This window comes from Dermacentor albipictus, chromosome 3 (genome assembly GCF_038994185.2).
Source record: "Dermacentor albipictus isolate Rhodes 1998 colony chromosome 3, USDA_Dalb.pri_finalv2, whole genome shotgun sequence".
Lineage (NCBI taxonomy): Eukaryota > Metazoa > Arthropoda > Arachnida > Ixodida > Ixodidae > Dermacentor > Dermacentor albipictus.
In genome coordinates, this window is record NC_091823.1 from 153,612,362 (window position 1) to 153,634,916 (window position 22,555).

Sequence of the window (22,555 nt, forward strand, 5' to 3'; positions counted from 1 at the left end):
TGGAGATCGATTTATGCCGGTTTCCGTGGAAGAGACGTTTTCTAAAGCACTTCTTTGGCTTCGTCACTGCATTACCGCTAAATAACCAGCACCAAAGTATCAACAAATCCGATTGTCCGCGAAAACACGCTGAAGCACGAGAAAAACGCCGCGCGTTGCGAGTAATCAAGCTGGGTGTTAGGATTTGTTTGGCTAAGTGAAATATGCTAGCTAGGTTTTAATTGTTGCCAGATGAGTGACAGCCACTCCGCTAGACGTCAGAAATATTAGGCGTTGAAAAATTTCATTTTTTTTCAGTTTAGGAGAGGCACAGATCTGTCAAAGGGGGCGTGCCTGGATGCTGCCTATATTTCGAAAAAATCTTGATTTTTTAGGTATATATTTCACGAGTGCGCAAATGAAACACTGGGCCGTGTTAAGGAAAGGCTGAATATTATATATTACACAAAAGCAAAAAATCGATGTTTTTCGGAAATTTTGCCTACCCTGTTCCCTTAAGCGACAGGGTTAATCACAACGAGCCCGTGACAGACTCAACTCTGAAAAACATTCATAATAAAAAAAATGCGAACGCGTGCGAACAAGCTAGTCAGCTCACACGTTTTGTCGTTACAGAGCTGAGACGTGAAGCTGACGTTAACGCCATACTAGCAGGTATCCGTTCACGTTTACATAAGCAGAACTCTAACAAGTCTCCCAAATCTTTTGTTATTGCGACAGCATGCACGACACTGTTAGGCAAAAACAATACAAGCCGGAAATATACGTATGGTCATATCCAGGAAAGCGACCGGCTATTACGAGCAGCAAATTCTCAGGTCGGAAGAAAAGCGCCAACAAAAGTTCTGTTATTCCGAACGTATGTAGCTTTAGGAATACTTTGGCAATCGTGGTTACCTAAACAAAACGCCAACAACACAGTTACCGAAATTGAAAAGACACGATTGTCACTGTGAGCTCGTTCAACAAACAGTGAATTGAGAAAAAGTTTCACTGTTACGTACTAAAATATGCGACCACGTTCGAACGAGCAATTAAGTCAGCGCAGAGGTTTTGTTCGTGAAAGATGGCTGAAGAGTAAACTCCTCTTGATGTCACCACCATACTAGCGTCCGATTACTTGTAAGTAAGCAGAAATCAAACAAGTCACCCAAAGGATTCATTATTAGAAGAAACATACATGGCACTGTTTGGCAAGAACAATATAGCAGCCCTAAAGACAGGCGTGTTAAAATTAGGCAGCGTGTCTGGCCATATATGCAGCAAGTGCGCCAATCGCGATACAAATTTATGCGTACGAATTTCGCCTATTCCAACCTTACGCAGTTGTACGATTGATCTCGCATTCGCGGTTACATAACAAAAAAAGGAAACAAAGCTCAATCAAGGCTATTGCGGACAGAGCGGGTCTGGAATAGGTATTTGATTCATATAATTTTGGTATTATTCACCACTGTTCAGGAAAGACACAAGCGATAACTCTCGTAGACCCATCCAATGGGCTGCATGGAAGTTAGCGGTTCTAAAAATCCTCATCCAGAAATTTCTTTTTGGAAGACCCAAGCGCTGCGCAGAAACAATATAGGCCAGAGTAAGCTCGGAAATTTGCAGAAAAGCAGTACGATGGAACTAAACGCAGCACAACTCATGGTCAATCGCCCATTGATGTTACCGTCGCCGCAAAGCCTGGGGATGTGCGATTCCCATGATTCGAATGGGCCCAGACACGACGACAGGTTAGTCGAAAAGATTGCAGGGCTGCTAATAGAAAAACACAGACTTCATAAACTTACATCTTGATATACGTAAGGCGTACAGGCGCCGCGGAGATCGAGCTTCTAAGCGAACGACGAAAGTGTTCACCTGGAACTGAGAAACGTTCGTGCTGGAATTCATGAGCACATGACACGACCACCACCTCCAGTGAAAACGCGCAGACTGAACTCTGGGCGCACCAACCTTAAGGCATTCCGAGCCTACAGACAAGGGCGAAGAGATCCAATAAAACTGCGGCCTTAGATCATGTGACCGACTAGGCGCAAATGAGCACAAAGCGTGTAAATAAGAGAGATTGGCCTTTTGATTGGCTAAAGGCAGTTACTGCTCCGTTCTACAGCAGTAGTTGCATCCGTTGCAGAAGTAGCAGTGCTCGGTTTTCGCGACATCTTCGGAGAGAGCGGGAGCGTTGGACACGATTGCTTCGCTTACGCTTGCGGTAGTTCGCAATGCGTGGTAATGCGCAGCAGTTCTGGTGCTCTACCTACCAATTTGTGACGTTTCCTCCGATATGCTCGCTCAGTTTCGGTCGTTCATAGCTGCTTCTCCATTTATCGTCTGCACTGGAAGTTTGATCCTGAGTGCAGCAGCTTCAGAAAGACACTTAACATTCGGCGATATGATCACGTAATACGTGTTGGATTGTGTGTCTTGGTCCCACATATGGCCGGTATGGAAATCCTGTTGCAAACATCCTTCGGACATCCGTAGGGTTAAAGTTCTGGAATTTGTTTAGATTCCAGAAGCTCAAACGTTTGTATTTCCGAAGGATGTTTTAAACAGGACATCCAAAAATTAATGTACTCATGTTATGCATTGGACGTCTAAACCAGGATTTGGACGTTTGGATCTAATTGCGAGTTCCAGAGTGCAGTCGTGGTTCAATGAGCTGCGCTCTAATGACCGGCAGAAAAGCCCGATCACAAGTTTGCTGACTTCAGTGCAGAGAAAATCCGCGGCCGCCCCATATGAAGGAAGGTGAGCAGAATCGCTCTGCGGCGTTCCGATGGAAGCTCGGAAACTCCTGATGCCACCATATACATCTCCAAGGCCTGCTTCCGCAGGGCCCATGGGACAGGATGACCAGTTGAAGGCAGGAAAGGTGGTGGCGGTTGTAATCCCGGAGCATACGTTGTAGTGATCTAGCAGGCGAAATCACCAGGAAATTCGCCGTTGGATTAGTTTAATTCTCGCCGCCAGTATGCTGTATATAGAACATAGAAAATTGATGCAATCGATGCATGTACCTCATTTTTCTTTGTTGTCGCCACACGACTCCCTCCTTCTTCCTCCATGAACGAGAAAGTGAAGGCAGTATTTTATCAAATAATAATGTATTGTGTTCCTTTCAACACAGATCCACAATATGTATGGTAATACTGGAAGATAAACTTGGTTGAGTTGGTGGTGATCCATGTTTCAGAAATTAACGGCGCAGCACAGTTTCTGTTGCAAGAATTACAAAATAGATTCGTTATATGTAGATCTTCCGTTGTGTACAGGTTGCCCTTGTCATGCGGGCAGGTTTATGTAGGCCAGAGCAGCCGCTGCCGGAACATTAGATTAAATGAGCACTAGTCATCATTAAAAGGTACGGGAGCTTTGCACTTGTCTTTGCATTCAGCAGAGTGTGGGTGACGACCATAAGCGGAAAAAAAAACCGTTTGTTTTTTCTGGCATAAAATCAACCCACAAGGAAGATTATGGGAGCTTTTCATATTGATAGTAAAGGGGAAAGGTGCGTCGGTAGACCATTTGTCACTGTTAGTAAAAAATGGGTGAGTTATTTGGAAGAAAGTGTTTCACGATTGATTGTTGCTAAGTTTGATATGGACATTTGTTACTGGGTTTTTTTTTATATTTGTACGCACTGGTTTTATCCGCCTAATGAAGCACAGATGTTTTCCACGTGCGTTTCCACAACTCACTGGGATAGTTCCTTATTTGCATGTACAGTAGCTCAGTTGTTGACATGTGGTTGTGTTGGCGGGTGTGTATAAATGTGATTTTCGTCAAAATGAACGTTAGTTGTGAGTCAGCGCCAGTGTCATGTTCTTTCTTTTCTCCGTACGTGTCTGTTTTGCGCTGTTAATTTCCAAACATATGTGTTTACAGTAACTACCGTAACTCTGCTTGTGAGTATAGTCCATCGATTTCCTCAGACGCTTGATACCTGAGCTAATATATCTGCTGTTATTAGATATTTTATATTTTTTTGATAAAGTGCCTCTTGAAGAGTTAATATTCAAACCTGAAAGTATCGTGCTTTTGCCAGATATGATTGAGCGGATTAATTTATACACAGTGAACAGTCTTTTGAGGCCCGAGGTTGTCCTCCATTCTGCGTGCTACTTCACGTATACCGCAAGGTTGTGCGTTCGGCTTATTATTGTTTGTAATTGTGTTAACAATTTAGTTCAGGTCATACCTAAAACATTTTTATTGTAATATCTGCCGGCGACTGTGTTGTTCTGAAACAAATGTGTTCCTGTATGAGCATATTTTACTTCAGGAAGCATCGATACTAAACTATGCATTGTGTGAGAAAAAGGATCATTCGACATAGAGCATCGAACCCAGACACGGGGTTGGTGTAATTGGTGTATGATACGTAATACATCAGAACACCAGAAAAACGTCACGGGCAGGACAGCGAACTGCTGCCTAAGCACCTGTGCTGTACTGTGTCCTATACGTGGCTTTCTTGCAATCTCCTAATTTATTGCGTAACAAGTTTAATTTGCCAGAACTGGTTTTCATGAAGTGACCAACGTGCAAAATACCCACGTTTCTACAGGTACCTGTTAGTGGCTCAAAGCTCTACATCGGTGGCTTCGAAACAGTCATCATTTTATGCATGTGGTCCGTTGTACAAGCGGCAGCATAAGACTCGACATATCGCCCTATGTTCCACTACTAGAACCCTCCGCACAGTCGATCATTATTTCTCAAGCGTAAAAAAATGACCAGTCTTGATTGGCATATCGAAGTGATGCAAGATTGTGTGAACGGAGGGCCCATGGAACCAGTCGAAGCCATGCAGAGGTGCTTTATCGTGTTTATTTGTCTGCCCATGGCAGGCGTGTTTTTTTTTTTATCTTCCGACTGCCGCTAAGATGTATTTTTGCTGTTTCAGCAAAGGTAGTCGAGACAGGATAAATATTTATAATTACCTTTCTTTAGCGAAACCTACAGATACCTATATGACCACCTTAAAATGAATAGGCTACTTTTAAATTCGGTTTCAAGTGAATTGACAAAACATTATTTGACGATGTTAGGGAGACTGAATAACAACTAAAATCTTAACTGATTACATCGGCTTTTGAACAAATTTACTGTGACTGCAACCTCCGCTCTCAATTAAAATCGTTCTGTCGTTTTTTTCTTGTTTGTTTCTGAAGTAAGGGGGCCTAAACACGTACTGGGTGGGATTTTTTATGCATGATAGTATGCAGAGTAATGTTGTAGCATTGTCGCGGCCACATCAGCGCTTTCACTGCGCATGTCCATGCACCCTATGTTGTTATTAAGCAGAGGGGTGAACTTTAAATGCGCACATTTCTTGTTCACCACCGCTATTCGGCGCGCACTGGGTAAATTCTCCGTATTATTTGGTTCATGCGCTTATGACAAAGTATGCAATAATGTTCTCAACCTTTAAGGGTGAATTGGCCAACAACTATTATAGTAAAATGAACGTAGAAGTAAAACTTGACATTTCTATGTTTCACATATTCGATTCGCTGCCTCCTGAAGAATGGAAAATCGTTAAATTGCATGCTCAAAAGGATAACCTTACCGGCAAACTGCGAAATGTAAAATTTTTTGCGAGTGTACACGTCTAATAATAATAGAGAATTAAGTATGATCCTTGTAGAGTTAACAATACATTAGCGTTATACAAACATAATCTCAGGACACATTTTGGTGAGCTGAGTCCATGGTCTGTATTTTTGTGACGAAAAACATTGTAATAGAAACTCACGTCGGACCCGCGTCGCGAGTGTAGCCGAAGACGCGAACGGTTAGGCCCTCGTACGCATCGAATTTTCCTGGAAAATGGATGGCGAAGTCGCGTCCAAGCTAGAAGAACATAGTACAAGCATATGATTCACCGTACTTAGCATGTGAAACACCCAAACATACTATTTTTGCCAGTAACAGCAATATCGCATCAGACATGATGTCTGATGGGATAGCAATATACAAAAGTACACGAACAGGACAATGTGCAGAATTGTAGGTAAGTTTCTTAGCACTTTATAAATTGCTGCGATGGCGATGAAAAGCAAACAATGGTGCGTAAAGTTCATAATACACATTCAATTGTTATTAAACTCACAACTATCTTTTATGAAACTATATAGCCGATGGAAGAAGTTTACAAGAAAGACATGCGGAGCGAGCAGCAAGTCATTGCCAGTATGCAAATGGGCTTTCAAAGAATTGCATTTAGTGGAACAAGAAGGCACTATCAATGCCTATAAGTAACGGGTCTTCGAAACGATCTTAGTCTGTCCACAACTGTCGAAGTCATTGCCGGTTCTCAATACTCGCTCATGATTTTTACCCTCTCGTTTATTTGCGTCCTGTATTATATCTAGAAATATCTAGCCTCTTTAACAGGTGACTTAGGCAGAGTAAGCCCTATTGAGCCCATTGATTCTGGCTCATCGTCAAGAACTTTGTCAAATGAGATGCGCGCTGTCATCTTGTGCTCCATCTGGCAATGTTAAATGCAATCTCTGCCTCCTCAGTTAAAAAAGTTCACTCATTCACGCAAAAAAAATAAACGCAGAAACGCCTTGTTCCAGAAAAATGTGACAGTACCTATCTCTCAATGAGTTTCGACGTTAATACGATAAGCATTAATGCACTGTAGGACACATATTGATGTGTGAGCCATGTATGTAGCGTAGCTCCTCTATTGCATTTCCCTCTGAACATGCAGCGCCACATGGCGGTGGCACCGTGCAGTTGTTGCATAGCGCGTGTATCACTTTGTATTCAGACAAAGTTGTGTGAATATGCACAACGCGGGTTTGATTCCACCCAGAATTAGGGATACTTTTTTGTTATTCCGGGAGTACCTCCTAGGCACATGCTCCGATATTAACGGAGCGGCTACCAATAAATGCCTGCAGCTCTGTTTGATCCAGGTGCTGCAGTCGAGAATAAGCACGTTGTTGACCTTCATCGATCGGACTGCGTCATATGCCACGTTGAACTTGGGTTTAGCTTCATTGAGCACCGTTTGCCTAATATCTTTATTACCACGGCACAGTCCAGCACAGGAACAGATATTCCAGACTGCACCAGATACACAAGTTGGTGACAAAGAAGTTCGTGGAAGAGTAGATCGCTAGTGACACCAGGTGGTTAAATAAATTAATATATGGAGTTTTACGTGCCAGAACTACGACTTCATTAGGACACGAGCACATCATAATTGGATTTATCGCTCTTTTTGCGCATGCACGAGGAGCAGTGGTCACGAGAGAGAAATGTCGGCACTTTCGTTCCTTGAGATTTCTCTTCTACTAGGTACTACGGAGAAGAAAGTTGTTAACTGCGTTCGTCCCTAGCCGAGCTGGCAACGCAACCGACAGAATGCGTGGCGTGTCCAAGGTGAGTTTGTTGCCATTTTGTTGTGGCGGTAGCATATTAAATTTTTATAGTCGCAGGGGGATACGTTTGGACCTGAGGCGTTTTCTCGGATGACTTTAATGGCAAAGCATTACGTCGCGCCGATACATTGTTCATTAGTGTCGTTGAGCATATACCACACACTTCAGGGGAATTGCGGGAACGGAAACAGTTTATGAATTCAACTGCCGTGCCGATGCATTAGTTCTTAATGTAACTGAGTATACAACACACTTGGAGATTCCTGGGAATGGAGCATGTTGTACTCTGTATGTGAAAGTACTCAAACTTGCGTCGCCATGCAATGTGAGCCGTAAATCGTTGTGAAAGCTGTACAGTCACACTGGCAACTCACTACGTCCTACGGATGAATAAGGAACAAATGTATGCTAAAGAAAAATGGTCGTCATGCAATTTCATAGCAGTAGATCCTTGTGAAAGCTGTACATGTGGTACCACTGATATTGGCTACGTGGTACGTTCAATCAGCCAGCTCTTCCAGATTCGTAAAAAACCTAATGCGGGAGGAAAATTTCTAAATCTACAAGACGGCAACCTAATTTGATAAATCAAAGTTTGGTTGTCTCCAGTAGGAGCATCTGCACCAACAGATACTCAGTTGCACTAAAAGTTGGACTTCAGAAAGTAAGGGCGCCAACATTACACCAACGATAAACACGATTGCACTATATGGATGACTTGCCTTGTATGAAAACATTTTTTTCACCTTTTGCTCTCCGGTTCGCCTCATAAGCTTTGCGGATTAAGGCGAAGTCTCACTGTTTAGAGCAATGCGTTTGTCACAGCCTGACCACAAAATAATCAATGTCAATGTCGTATGATGAGCATTAAAAAGTTCTGCTCAGCTCCTACTTTGTGACTGATGAGCCGGCTATGCTTACATAGGTGCAGATCCACCTCCAGAGGGTCATCACTCAATTCCATTTTTTTTTACAGGAGTGTAGACACCTGAATAAATAATGTTTTTTGACTGCACATAGGTTACCAGGGTTTTTATCAATCTTTTAAATCACCTACACAGGCGTACGTTATTCTCTTCATTTAGTAAAGATGGGTAAACATCGACAAAATGATGCAGCTCAAATAGCTTGAACGTGTATGCGTTTTCTATCCGCAGTGACGGACAAGATTGCTCGAGCGTTGCACAATGCTATTTACCTAAAGTGAGCTTCGCCGTAAAGCACCAATGTCGCGCAATCAAGCATGCGCATTGTATTGCGGCGAAAGCGGCTACTGTCAGAGGATATAGTGTACATATACGTGCGGAACTGCCGTCACGTCTCCTGTCGCAGTACAAGCACGGAGACGCTGACCAAATGTACTGGGACGCCTTCAGAGCTATTTCGCACGCGGATGTAGCGATCGGAGACCTTGTTTTGCCCACAAAGAGCTCTCCGTATATGAGCTAGTCATCATAACAGCTGGTATTAGTAATACGAGCTCCTTCATTAATTACCCTTGCGCATAAGCACCTCATAATCGCTACGAATCTGCACCATGTAGCCAATATCAGTGTTACTGTACAACTTTCACAAGGGTCTACTGCTATGAAGTTGCATGACGACCATTTATCTTTAGCATACATTTGTTCCGTATTCATCCGCAGGACGTAGTGTGTTGCCAGTGTGGCTGTACAGCTTTCACAACGATTTACGGCTCACATTGCATGGCGACGCAAGTTTGAGTACTTTCACATACAGAGTGCAAAATGTTCCATTCCCACGAATCTCCAAGTGTGTTGTATACTCAGTTACATTAAGAACTAATTCATCGGCACGGCAGTTGAATGCACAAGCTGTTTCCGTTACCGCAATTCCCCTGAATTGTGTGGTATGCTAAACGACACTAATCAACAATGCATCAGCACGATGTAATGCTTTGCCACAAAACTCATCCGAGAAGACACCTCACTTCCAGACGTATCCCCCTGCCACTATAAAAATTTAATATGCTGCCGTCGCAACAAGATAGCAACAAACTCACCTTCGACACGGCTTCTTCGCCTTGCCGGCCACGCATTCTGTCTCGAGCGTGTTGCCAGCTCGGCTAGGGACGAACGGAGCTAACAACTTTCTTCCCCGTAGTACCTAGGCAAAGATAAATCTCAAGGACCAAAAGTCTCCATATTTCTCTCTCGCAACCAGTGCTACTCGCGCATGCGCAGAAAGAGTGGGGAAATCCATTTATGTGTGCTCGTGATTATGACGAATGCTGTAGTGGGAGTCTCCGGAAATTCGGACCACCTCGGGTTCTTTAACGTACACCTTAATGTAAGTACAAGGGTGTTTTCCCACTTCGATCCCATCGAAATGGGGTCGCGATTGCCGGAATTCGATCGCGCGACCTCGTCATTATCAGCCCAACACCACACCACCACGCAACTACGGCGGGTGACACCACCTGGTGTGCTTATTGACTATGCCCCGGGTTTAAGGGCACAGCAGCCCAACACTCTAAGCGTACAACCAAGCACGACCCAGGGACGCGAGTTGATGCGAAAACGCCTAGAGCATCAGCCCGATGGAAATATCGGCAGGAAGGTAGCACTTTAAAATCTGTAAAGTTGCCTCAAAATGCTTATCGTTTTAAAAAGTGGCAACTTCGCCCTGAAGAAGATAGACTGATTGCCAAAGCAAAGTAGTAGACAGCTATACGAAATTAGGATAGTAGTTTTATGGGAAGTATAAATGTGCAAACCTTCGCCTACTATCTAAATTAACAAGCATGGTGTCACGCGCGCACATGCAAGTACTGAAACACCTCACTCACACACCGCAGAAACTGTGCTCTCAAAACTACAGTGGAAGGAAGTGCGGAAGCAGCAGCGAGCGCATTCCCCTCTGTGCTGCCTCTGGCTTCAGCGCAAGCTAAGCTGCGAAAACAATGCACAACCGCGCAGATCTCTTACAAGATAGGGCCCACGTGGCCAAGCCATACCCTGCTGTTCCCGGAATAAAATTATCACCCCTTCCACCTCCCCACTGAGTCTTGCGCGCGACGAAAAACTCGTGCTTCTTCCTTGCTTTCCTCTCCTCGCTCGTGAGAACGAGCTGCCATCGTCGACTCAAGCCTTTTTCGCATGACGAAATTTTCATTCCACTGGAAGTGCGATTTCCGTCGCATGTGATGGGAGATCGCAATACCGGTGCCGACCTTTCTTTTTTACTTCAACTAACCGGTTGGTTGCACGTCACAGCGATCGCTGCGATTTTTCGTCGGAATCGCGCCAAGAGCCATTTCGCAGTTTGCTGTAAGAAATGGCGTCTTGCTCATCAAACTCAATGCAGCGAAGACGTAGATTGACGGATCCGTTACGTAGCACTGAAACGGGAAGGGAGAATAAAAGACTTGTGCGCAGATTTGATTCTGCCATTTCTAGGTGTGCGTTGAAATACAACGTAGCAAATGAGGTGTATTTTTACGCTTGATTCGTATGCTGTAGAGACAGAGAGAGAGAGAGAGATAGAAAGACAAAAACGGAAAGAAAGACAGGGAAGTCATCCAGTGTAAATACTGGCTGGCTACCCTGTGCTGAGGAAAGGGTAAATGGAATAAATGGAGAAAAAAGATTTAAAAAAAACGAGAAAAATTCACACAGTAACGCGATGCTACGCGCAACAGCCAACGGTGGTCGTGCAATTCACAGGCCCTTGAAAACTTCAGCACAGCCCTTAAGGCCTCGCGTGCCGGAACCCGTCTGGACCAGTGTCCTAGAACTTTCTCTTTCGTGAAGGGGTGATTGTCCAGTTTTTCTAGCGCCGTCACGAGCACTTTTCTTAGCATATTATAACGTGGACAGTCGCAGAGGAGGTGCGCGATCGTCACCTCGCAGCCGCAGGTGTCGCAAGCAGGGCAGTATGCCATAACAATGTGGAAGAAATAGAAATTCGTGAATGCCACGCCAAAGCATAGGCGACACAGAAGTGTTGCTTCCGGTCGTGGTAACCCTGGCGGAAGACGGGGTTGCAAACTTGGATCCAATTTGGGAAGACGTGTGTACGTGAATTCATTGGTGTTCCACAGAGTTTGCGTAAGCTCGCGTGCAAGGGAGTGAAGACTTGTGGCTGCATCTTTTCTTGACAGTTGTATGGGTATAATATGGGAGCCATCGTGGGCCGACCGGGCCGCGTCATCCGCACTGTGATTTCCGGCAATTCCGCAGTGACCCCGTCTTCACTGGTAGATGACGTTGTGCCCCTTGTTGATTGCGTGATGGTTGAGTAGTCGAATGTCTGCGACTAATTGCAAATTAGATGATTGGTTTAAATTGGACAACAGACACTGCAGAGGTGCCTTTGAATAATGAAAGATAGACCATGAATGTGGTGATTTGGGACCATTAAACTCCAAAGCAGAACGAATAGGTGCGAGTTCTGAAGCCATCGATGATGTAATGCGACACATCTTGAATTTGATGGTGACAGATTGAACAGGAATGATCCCTCCTCCAGCTGAACTTTTAGAGGAGACAGAACTGTCCGTGTAAGCGTGGGTGTGTTTGTTGTGCTTGTTAGCTTGTTATGTAGCAATGAAAGCACGGTTTCTTTGAGGGCGAAATATGACATCTCCGTTTTCTTTTTGATGTCTGGAATGACAAGAAGGGCCTGGAGTGGATGCAGGCACCACGTCGGTAGAGATGGTACTGCTGCAGGTTTGATGTTTGGCGGTAAAGTTCCATGGTTGGCGGCAATAACCCTACAAAATGCTGAAAGAGCTCGAGCGACAGGAAGGAAGTCGAGATGATGTTATGGAAGTCGGCCATAGTGGCTGACATGCATCCTTAAAGAGTCGACATGAATATACGTATTGATGGGGTGCTCATGCGCGATAAATATTGTTGCTGCCGTAGATGCACACATGGGAAGGCCAAGACAAATTCGCAGAACATGAGCTTCCACAGACTGGAGGGCTCGGAGGTTGGCCTTACTGGTCCCACCAGTACAGCTAAGCTGTAGCGTAGGAGACCCAGGAACAGTGCGTTATACAGTTGGATCATATCACTCACAGACGCACCTCATGACTTTCCTGGAAGAAATCAGAGCACGTGTGTTATCATGACTAGCTTCATTTTTAGGTAGGAGACATGAAGACTCCAGGTCTCGATCTATTATCACTTCTAGAAAGCGCTGCGTCTTCTCGTAGGCAATAGACTGTCCATTAATTAGCACAACGTACGTACAACTCTAACAGCGTATGGTCTCATTACTTTGCGCATGAAAGCGACCATGGAGCACTTCTCAGAGGAGGATTCCAGACCTCGTACTCGAAGATAACTTGATGTTAGTGCGGCCGCTTTTTGGAGTCTGGGGCGCACCTGTGGACGCGTCGCTCCTGATGACCAAATACATATATAGTCTGCATATTTCGACACATGGAAGGATTGTGAAAGGGTATGAACGAGGTGTAGGAGCGTCCAGGAACATCGCCGCTGACAGTCTCCTTAGGCTTTGTTGTGCTGAACAGACGAGACAAGATCTATGACGTTGTCTACAGAAGATCGTCCGCGTCGCATGCCTGCCATAGCATCATGGTATATATTGTAGAGTTCTAGATACCATTCTAGACACATCAGCACCATCCTCTTCATCACCTTTCCTAGACAACTGGCCAGAGCAATGGGACGATAAGACACCACGTCTAGGGGTGACTTACCTGGTTTGAGCAGAGGCACAAGGCGGCAGGACTTCCATGCAGCAGGAAATACTCCTTCACGCAATGAATTGTTGTACACATCTAGAAAAACATACCGAGCTGTTTGACCGAGGTTGCCAAGAGCTGCGTATGTCACCCCGTCAGGCCCCGGCAATGAGGAACGGCTGCACGCTGCCAATGCCGCTTGCAACTCCTCGATGAAAAACAGATTGCCCATACGAGAATTCCCCGAGATTGGGACATGAAGGGGGTCATGCACGGGGAACAAGGACGGTAGACGAGCAACCTTGAAAGAGAAACTCTCCGCTACGTAGATCTCTCGTCCACCATGACAGAGACCCAAGAATTTAAAGGTGTGTCGTTGTTGTGGTGATGTTCCAATACAGCGCACTGTTCTCCATATATGTGATATGGGTTTATGTGGATCGAGGGAATCACAAAAAAGTCTACCATTTGATAGACTGCAGGGACTTCATCCGACGCTGGATCTTCTGTTTGCGTCTCGCCTCCATTAGGCCATAGATGGACTTGGTGCACTTGTACCTACGTTCGTGACGGCGAATCGCTCGAAGCCACTCCAATTCTGCTTCGAATTCGGAATATTTATGAGTAGGCCTAAAAACTCTTGTGGCTTCTCGAGCAGCGTCGTTAATGAGCTCCTCGATGCTGCCAGGTGGACAGTGCTGGATTTTTCGGCAATTCTTCTCCATGAGCAAGTGTACTTAGACCAGTCTATGCGGTGAATAACTGGTCGAGTGTGACTTGCGTATGCCGTAAATTTGAACATATGGTGGAACGTGGCCACTTCCATGTGTTTCGTTGTCCGGAAACCATTTTAAACTGGCACTGAGGCATCTTGAAAAAAAAGGTGGGTCCACGCAGCTGCTGTATGACAATCCCTGCTGCAAGGTGGGACTGCCATGATTTAGGCAGCAGAGATCATGGTCCGTCGCGAAGGATAGTACACGTCTTCATCGACAATCCATCCTCAAGCTTCCCCATAGCGGGTGGTGTGCATTGAAATCGCCGGTGAGAATCCATGGTCAAGGTGTCGCTATTAAAAGTGCACTTAGTCTTGCGTTGTCAAATCGATTCGAAGGTGAAATGTAGGCACCTACGAGCGTGAGTGAATCGTTCTTGCATTTTATAGTCAAACATACGTACTGATTGTCGTCATCAGGTGCCACTGGGTATAAAACATAGGTGAAATTGCATCTGACGTAAACGATGCCTTTGCTGCGGTCGCAACATGTGGCCGACCGACATGAAAGCTTCATGTCCTGATTGGCGAATGACACTCTCAATGTTTGGCTCACAAATGACAATGATTGGAAATTTTTGCTTATAAACAAACGGGCAAAATCCCTAAATGCGGGATTTAAGACCTCTGGCATTCCGCTGGAACATGTACGGTTCCAGGAGTTGTGCTAAATATCATGCTCTGGAAAAAATCAGAAGCCGAAGTTAGAAAAAAGCGTGTACCCGGGCGAGTGCCTGCATTTTCTTTAGTTATTTTGCAAGCATCCATTATACTCATCTTCACATGTGCAGTCGTCAGAGAGGTTCATCTCGAGCTTGTCAACAGTCTTACTTACGACAAATTTCTGCTAGCATTTAAACGATTGGTGGCACGACGAGGAATTTGTAAGATTGCGTATTCCGACAACGCCAAGACATTTAGAAAGACCCCAAAGAAGATCCAGCGACTTTATGAATTAATGGAATCACAGGAAGTACAATCGTAGTTCAGAAGTAACAGGATTGTTTCGAAATTCATCACCAAGCAAGCTCCCTGGTGAGGGCGATTTTGGGAACGACTCACTAGATTTGCGATGTCTACATTGAAAAAAAAAAACACTGGGAAACAATTTCTTTAACTATGAAGAACTTTCGACCAGGCTCTATCAAGCTGAAGCGAGGATAAATTCATGACCGATTACATTTGTGTATGCAGAAGCCTCTGAACCAATGCCGCCTACGCCAAGTCATTTCCTCATAGGCCAAAGATAGACTATGCTTCCTCCAGAGTTGTCGAGCACAGCATCAAAAGAGACACCGTCGTCTCACAAAATCACTTCAGCGAAGATGGAAACAAAGAACATGTGTTAATATCTTGAACCGCTGGCGATGTGAGTACCTCTAAAAACGTCGTTCAGCTCACAATAATGAAACTAGACACTCAGAACCAGTGAAGCTTGGAGACATAGTACTGATAAAAGAATTAAACTCGCCGAGACAATTGTGCAAGATGGGACAAGTGAGACAATTATTTCCGGGCTGCGACGGCAAAGTTCGCCCATGCGAAGTACTCACTTCTAGTGGCAACAAGTAGCGGAGACCGGTACAGATGCTGCACCAGCTAGAATCTGCTGGACAAGCTCCGTCTTGAAAAGGAACAAGCACACGCAAATTGTTCGGCCTGGAGCTGTTAAATATTATGCTCCGAAAAAGAAGAGAAGTAGAAGTTAGAAACGAGCGTGGACCCGAGCGCTCGCCTACATTTTTTAGTTGTTTGCAAGCGTCGAATAAACAAGACGTTCTCTACTTCGACTCCGCTTCCTGGTTTTCAACTTTTTTAAGGAACGAGTGCTAAGGAGCAGCAATGGTGCTTCTCAAGACCGGACAGTACCGGATTCAGGGTATTCACCATTTGAAGTGCACCTTGAGCCACCGGAGTGTGTATGGCAGTCAGTAGTACTCGTAGCGTGTTCATAAGGGCCCGTATCTTGGTGAGGACTTGTTTGTCGGCATCTGGGCTGCTGTCAGAAGGTGAAGCATAAGTTTGCGAGCGTGCTGCACCTTGTTTCTCCACTAGTTAGTCTAGCCGTGGAAACGGTGGCCACTCCTCGCATGTGGCAATGATATTGGAAACTTTCTGCTTAGGTACCTCGTTGCTAGTATTGCTAGTTGTCTGCGGAAGCTCGTGGACTGTCAGTGTACACGGCGTATCCTTAGCAATAGCAGTGGGTTTCCTACGTCTCCCGGATGTCAACGCCGACGTCGCACCCTATCGGCAGCCTCCCTGTCTCACGAATGATCCCTGACCGTTTGCCTCAAGATCTTCAGCTCATTTTTCACATGTGGGCAATTCTTTGAAGATGCACCGTGAGAGCCTTGACAATTGGCGCACGTTTTGTTTTCTGCATGGCAGGCGTTGGAGCGGTACGACCCAGAGCATCGTGAACACACGGCAGCATTTGTGCAAACTGCACTAATGTCCCTATCCTTTGACGCTTCCGGCACTGAAGCGGCTTTGGCAGAAAGGCCGTACTACGTGTCGGAAGTGCCCGACCTTGACGTGTGACGTAGGCTGTCTCCTTTAAAAGTTAGCTTCACACACTGCGAATTCCCCAGGCGACGAGCTTGCAATACTGCAATTCTCTCTGTCGCTGACTTGATGAGTATATGCAGTTCAGCATCGCCTATGGAATTATCTACGCCATAGACCACACCGGCAGTAGAGTCATCATCGTCTTGTTTAAGCAGCATACGTTGACGCTATCCAGCACCTTAACATTACTCAGAACGTCTAGCACTGCGGTGTTTGACATATATAGCGAGAATGTTCTCACGGGAGTTGATCCTCACATATTTGATCTGACCGGAACAAGGGTCTCGAGCGACACAGATGTAGTTTGGTGGTTGAGCCGGTTTAGATTTTCGCTTGCAGCCACAGGCAAAAATAAAATTGTGTGGACCGATGAATTTAGCGTCGGGACCACAGTTGTCTTACTTGTGGAAGGAGATGTCCTGACGAGTGTTCTCTTTGCTTCGTGATTTGCTACGGGAACGAAGTCACTGTCATCCGAGGTCTCAGCACTGGTCGCTGAATAGATCACATCACTGTCGGTGTCACTCAGGTGACAAAGACCGCTTGCTCGGTGTGGCCGCTGATCACGTGGAAGGACCCGGCTCCCCTCCAGGTAACTCCACGTCCATCGCCGTAGTTAAGGGAGAGGCGTCTCCCACAAAGTAGCTTGAAACTCGCAGAGACAAGAAAGCAGCGTTCCACACAAAACAAACTTCGTCGTCGTATGCTGTAGGTGTAGTACTTACTACACACTTTTGTGAGTTGCAATACTGCGATGTGTTTTATCATCAGGAGACAAAAGGCCTTTTGAGGCCGTCATAATTTTCTTTACTGGTGAGTAGCATACAAAATGCCGCTTACGGAGGAGCTTAAATAATTGCAACATCGGCAAGGGCGAATAAGACAGCAACTTACCCGAAGTGTCAAAGGTGCTGTGAACGCGCGAGCCCTTAGTTGCACACCTGTCCTGTCCGTTTTCCTGTTGCGCATAAGTTTTCCGATGCATCTTGACAGATTGTCTTACTTCACCTATTTATTAAATTTGAAATGCCCAACGTGGAGGTTGTCGTAATGAATTTCATACGATAGTACATTTAACTCCGTGGCTTCAGCAGACAGCGTCGTCAATTTGTTTTTGAATATTTCATGCAGGTTACGTTGAATCTCTTCTCCGATGGGGAATTCTTTTTTTTTTGCGTGTGTTATCTGCACTTTGTATTCTTCGTATCCTTTGTATCTCTACTGCATCCGTATTAGCCATTATACGACCCGTAATTAACTGCACAGGTGTATAACATCACTGACTTCCCATAGTGTCACTGTGACAATTCTTTCTTCGGCAACGTCAATTCAAACTCGTGCAACAATTTGAAAAGCAGGCAAACCGCCTGTTCTTCTGTAGATGAAACGGTAGAAGACGGGACATTAAAATAAAGCAAATTGAAACTGTGCACTCAAATCAGCCAGTTACGTCAATTTCTCTGAACGATTGCATCCCATCAGTATAAATAGTTCTTGCACGTCCACAGCTAATCAAGCATGCAGAAATATCGCTGCTATGAAGTGTGTGATACCCTTAATTAGTGCGTAAACCAATATAATCATATTACCTCACATTAACATCTTTCGAAGTAGTAAATTATTACATAATAGCTTTGCGGGAACCCGTCAAGTGGAGAGAAATAATCATTAAATAAAAAATTATACATCCACTCAAACCTAGCGAATTGCTACAAAGGAAAGTTTCCCAAAACAGAATAGCCACTGTTGAAGAAAAATTCATCTTTGTTCGGGACACAGACCAGGGACCACTGCTTCTCCCGAGCAGCCGCTCTACCTCCTGAATTAACAAAGCAGCTAGCAGATGGCAGGGGTAAGTCCTAGACCAGGACGATTTTTTTTTTTTCAACTGCGAGACCTTTCTTTCGTTGAACCCGTAGGGGCTTCCTTTGTAGCAATTAGCTGCATTTGTGAAGATGTCTCATTTTCCCTTTAATAAGTAGTGAATTAGCATGCTACTTGCAAGAACGCTTCACCGTCCGATTTGTAAAGAAATTCCTTCATTTGAAGAATAAACAACATTCAGTTTAATAAATAAAGTGCCACGAGTACATTTTCTTTTTTACGCTGACACACTCATTCACTGCAATTTTCACCTACATACATGCAAGAAAAAAAGGCTGTCGAGAACAAAATTCTTCCTAGATTTATTCGCCTGCCAATGTCGCTATGCCATTCTGCTGCTAACACAATGCGAGGAGTTGAAGTGCGAGTAGTGGCAGTCGGTTTAGGATGGCAGCCACAGGTAAAACAAAAAGCTTTTGAACTCAGATTTACTTGAACTCTTGAACTTCCGAAGGCTATGCCATAAGGGGGGCATGCATATCCAAAATCTAACAAACAATCCTAACATCAAGCGAAAGGGGAGGGCACAATTGTAAAGCAAACAGCTTTCCGATACTTGAATGTGGACAGCATTCATTGCGTCATATGTTTGATTCAACAACGCTGCTCAGACAGGCATGATAAGGAATAATAAGTACTTGATAAGGTGGCTGCTTATGCAGGTGTGAATATTTAAACAAATTTAATTGCTCATACTATATCATGCACAGTGCTTTTTCAAGAGTTTTGAATTCTGGCAGATGTGAGTGTGTGGTAAGCAGCAAAAAGACATCTTAGACTGCATGGTGCAATACGTACGCTTATGAAAGAACGAAGAGAGTAGCTATCTGCAATTCTTTGTAGAGAGAGCTGCCTTTGCGTCAGATACCGCCTTGCCCAATGTAAAAGGAAAGAATAACATGGTATCCGTCGTGGAGGCTAAGAACGAAGTCGCGGGATGTAATGCCGGCCGGTGCGGTCACAATCCAATAGGGGCAAAGTGCAAAACCACCTATGTACCTTGCATTAAGTGCACATGAAACAACCCCAGGTTGTCAAAATGATTCCACAGTCTTTAACTATGGCATGCCTGGTAATCAGATCGTGGTTCCTGCACGTAAAGCTACAAAACTAAGCCTAATTGTTCACTGAAGTATAAGACGAGCTGCGTTGATTTGTTAATATCCCAAACGATTTGTCATGGTAATTGACTGAGAATTTCTATTAGAGATGCATATTCAAGCTCCGAGTTAATTAAAATTTTGCAAGCAACTTATTTACTCTCACTGTTAAGAGGAACACAAAGCACGGCGAAGCGAACCCAATGTAAAGCTAGCAGGCTGTTAGGTATGGTGAGATAAACAAGTGAGAGGAACGCCCCAATATGTATAAAAGAAACAGTACAGGTATACTAGCCTGAAGGAATTTTCCTGGCAGCAAATGAGTTCTATGGTTGCTCGCCTATAATTATTCATACTTATTAGTGATGGATTGCACAATGAAGTTAGTTTGTCGACGTGGCGCTGTAAATATCATCAGATGGCAACTTACCTTAACCATAAATCACGCAAGAATCGTAAATACGAAGTGCGTTACATGACATGCCGTTGCACCATAAAGTTTGCATATATCATACAATGATCAATTAAGGGACACATAGTACATAAAATACCATAGCAAGAATCACGCAAATAGACAAAGAAAGCATTGCTACCCTAGGAACTCCCTAATACACTATGACATGAGAGAATGCTCTGCTGCTGCTTATAATGTACTGAAGATGGATTCAAGGAAAAGTTGTATTGAAGGCGATCACCAAGGAATCAATGGCCATTGCTTTCATTTCAACGACGAAAAGTTTCTTCTGTAGCCCAACGAAGGCTTTAACACGTTCAGCTTGTAGCGTGTAGACGCCTATAAAAGGATGTGTTGCATAATGTAAGTCAGGTAAAAGATCTAATTTTACAACACGAACTACAGTTCACGTTTGGTAACCACACACAGATAATTTGGGGCTTCCTTCGAGGACAGACGTGTGCTTTATGGCTGGTGCTTGCTGTTGCGTTTGGCGTAAGAATACGGATAGGAGCAAGAACCGCTTAGCCACCCTGGTTGCTTAGTGGCTATGGTGTGGGGCTGATAAGCGCGAGGTCACGGGAGAAAATCCCGGCCATAGCGACCACATTTCTGTGGTGGTGAAACGCGTTTACGTAGAGTTAATGCAAGTTAACTCTACGTGACTCTACGTGACCTAACTGGCTTGGTGTGATCCAAATTTGCGGAGTCCCGCACGGTGGCGTCACTCATAATTAAATCGTGGTTTTGTCGCGTAAAATCTGAGAATTTATTTAAAGGAACCCCTTATGCGCAATCATGAGCAATATACACTTGTAATTTCATAAGAAGGTCACGCTGAGCACGTGTAGCGCGGGGATCTCGTTGCGCTTGCAGGACGACTTCGCAGCAGCCGCATAATGCATATATGTCGAGGGTAGCGAGAGAATAGCGAATAAATTAAATTCTTCGATAGCTGCGAAGTATGGTTAAAGATGTTCCTCGGGATTTTATAATGGTATTCATCTTCAAATGTTATGGGATGAGAGGGCAGCCTTTATATGCTGAAGGTGAGCGTCTACACATGATGAAAAATGGCTTCTGCGCTTAGCGATTTTATTTTTTCAGCAGCGTAGACCATACTGCTGATTCTGTTAAAGGGCCCCTAAAGCACCTCCGATATATTTTTAGCCGTTTCAAGTAAACACTCGCGTGCAGTTCAGAATGCCGCCACCATCAACGATGCCAAAGCCGGCAGCGCCAAGTTCTTCAGGCGCGCCACAAAATACAAGAACGCACCCCGTGTTCCGCTCCGGGCTTTTCCAGTATCCTCAACGCTCGTCGTGACGTCCCCAAGGTTCATCTGGTGACGTCATCGCAAGCAGATGGTGTCGATTTATCAAACAAAAGCCTACGACTTCCTGCTAGTCTGCTACCCGGTAAGAGCCCTCCCTGCTCTTCCTTGTCGTTGTGCTGACTTGTGCGGACTTGCGAATTGGTAGCTACGGCCCGCGAGTGCCAAATGGCTCGCCTTCGAACACAGTCGTGCCTAGTGGCTTGATTAGCATCGCGTACAGAATTCGACTGTGTTTTGCAATGGCTAGAATGAGGACATCTATGAGCGGTGCTTGGCTGCAAGAGCGCCGAGTGGAAAAAGAAATGAACGACGCGACAAAGCACACCTCACGATGACATCCTGCTCAATGCCGCGCTTGAGCGGATGTCAGCTGTTTCAATGAGTTAGCCTAGTAACAGTGTATGAACACATATTTCGCTCACTTGTGTAACTCCTATTTGCGTGCCGATCTCCCGTCTTGCGTAGTACGCCACCTCGAGGACACCAGGACTCAAACATGTGCTGGGGAAGACTGGGTGCTATGTAATGCACTCGTCGTTTCCTTTAGCAACAACTTCTGTCACCACTCTGCAGCAAACGTCCTGCTCTGCATTTTACCGGTCACGCTATGACCTCATGCGCACCTGCGTTGATGATGAAATTAGCGCGGAACTGGCTGACGACCAGTGGGCGAAAACACCAGAAAGTAGCAACCCATATCGTCTCCACGATGTGGGGAAGGTGGCGACAGCGGCTGTTCAACTCCAGTGGAGGTGCTTGGGCACGACGTGTCACCGTACGGATCCATTATATTGGCGGGCCTTCCTACACGTGCGCACTACTCGGAGTCTATAGCAGCACGCTTCGCACGAGCACGCTCTGGCAGGGCAGCAACAGCGGTCAGCCGAGAAGTGCGGAGTCGCGGCAAGCCGGAAGCGGACAGCGTTTTCAAAAGCACGTTGGCAACGACATTTGTCACGTGACATTTGGAGGAGCACTCGGCGGGAGGCATGCAGGAAATAAAACTGAGGAGGTGCCCGGGCGTCATTGTTGTGAAGCTAAGTGAAGCCGGAAGTTGGCGTTGCTTCCCAGTCATATCGGGCCAGCTCTCCTCTCCTATGGGTGGGCAGCGCAACCCGGACGAAGGACGAGAGGAAGTACACAATATGAGCGCCGACTAACCACTGTTGTTAGTCTAAGCTCGTATGGTGTACTTTCGCTCGTCCTTCGTCCGGGTTGCGCCGCATACCTATATGAATATGTTCAATCACCAACTCGCCCAGCTTGCCGTGTTGATTCTCGTCTCCTGTTTACATTTCTCGCAAAACCACGCCACACTGCGCGCAACCTGGTTGGTCGGACGCGCGCGCTCC

General features: G+C 45.3%; 1 protein-coding gene across 7 annotated transcripts in view; it reads right to left on the reverse strand.

Annotated features, from left to right (window-relative positions):
* The window catches only part of LOC135920011 (uncharacterized), a 206,263-nt gene that overhangs the window by 129,166 nt on the left and 54,542 nt on the right, over window positions 1-22,555 (reverse strand). For 6 of the 7 annotated variants that reach the window (XM_070536194.1, XM_070536195.1, XM_065454075.1 and 3 more), the window contains exon 2: window positions 5,765-5,862. The exons of the other annotated variant lie outside the window; for it this stretch is intronic. In XM_070536194.1, the coding sequence (XP_070392295.1) occupies window positions 5,765-5,862 (98 nt within the window). The remainder of the gene's footprint in view (window positions 1-5,764; window positions 5,863-22,555) is intronic. 7 annotated transcript variants of the gene reach the window in all.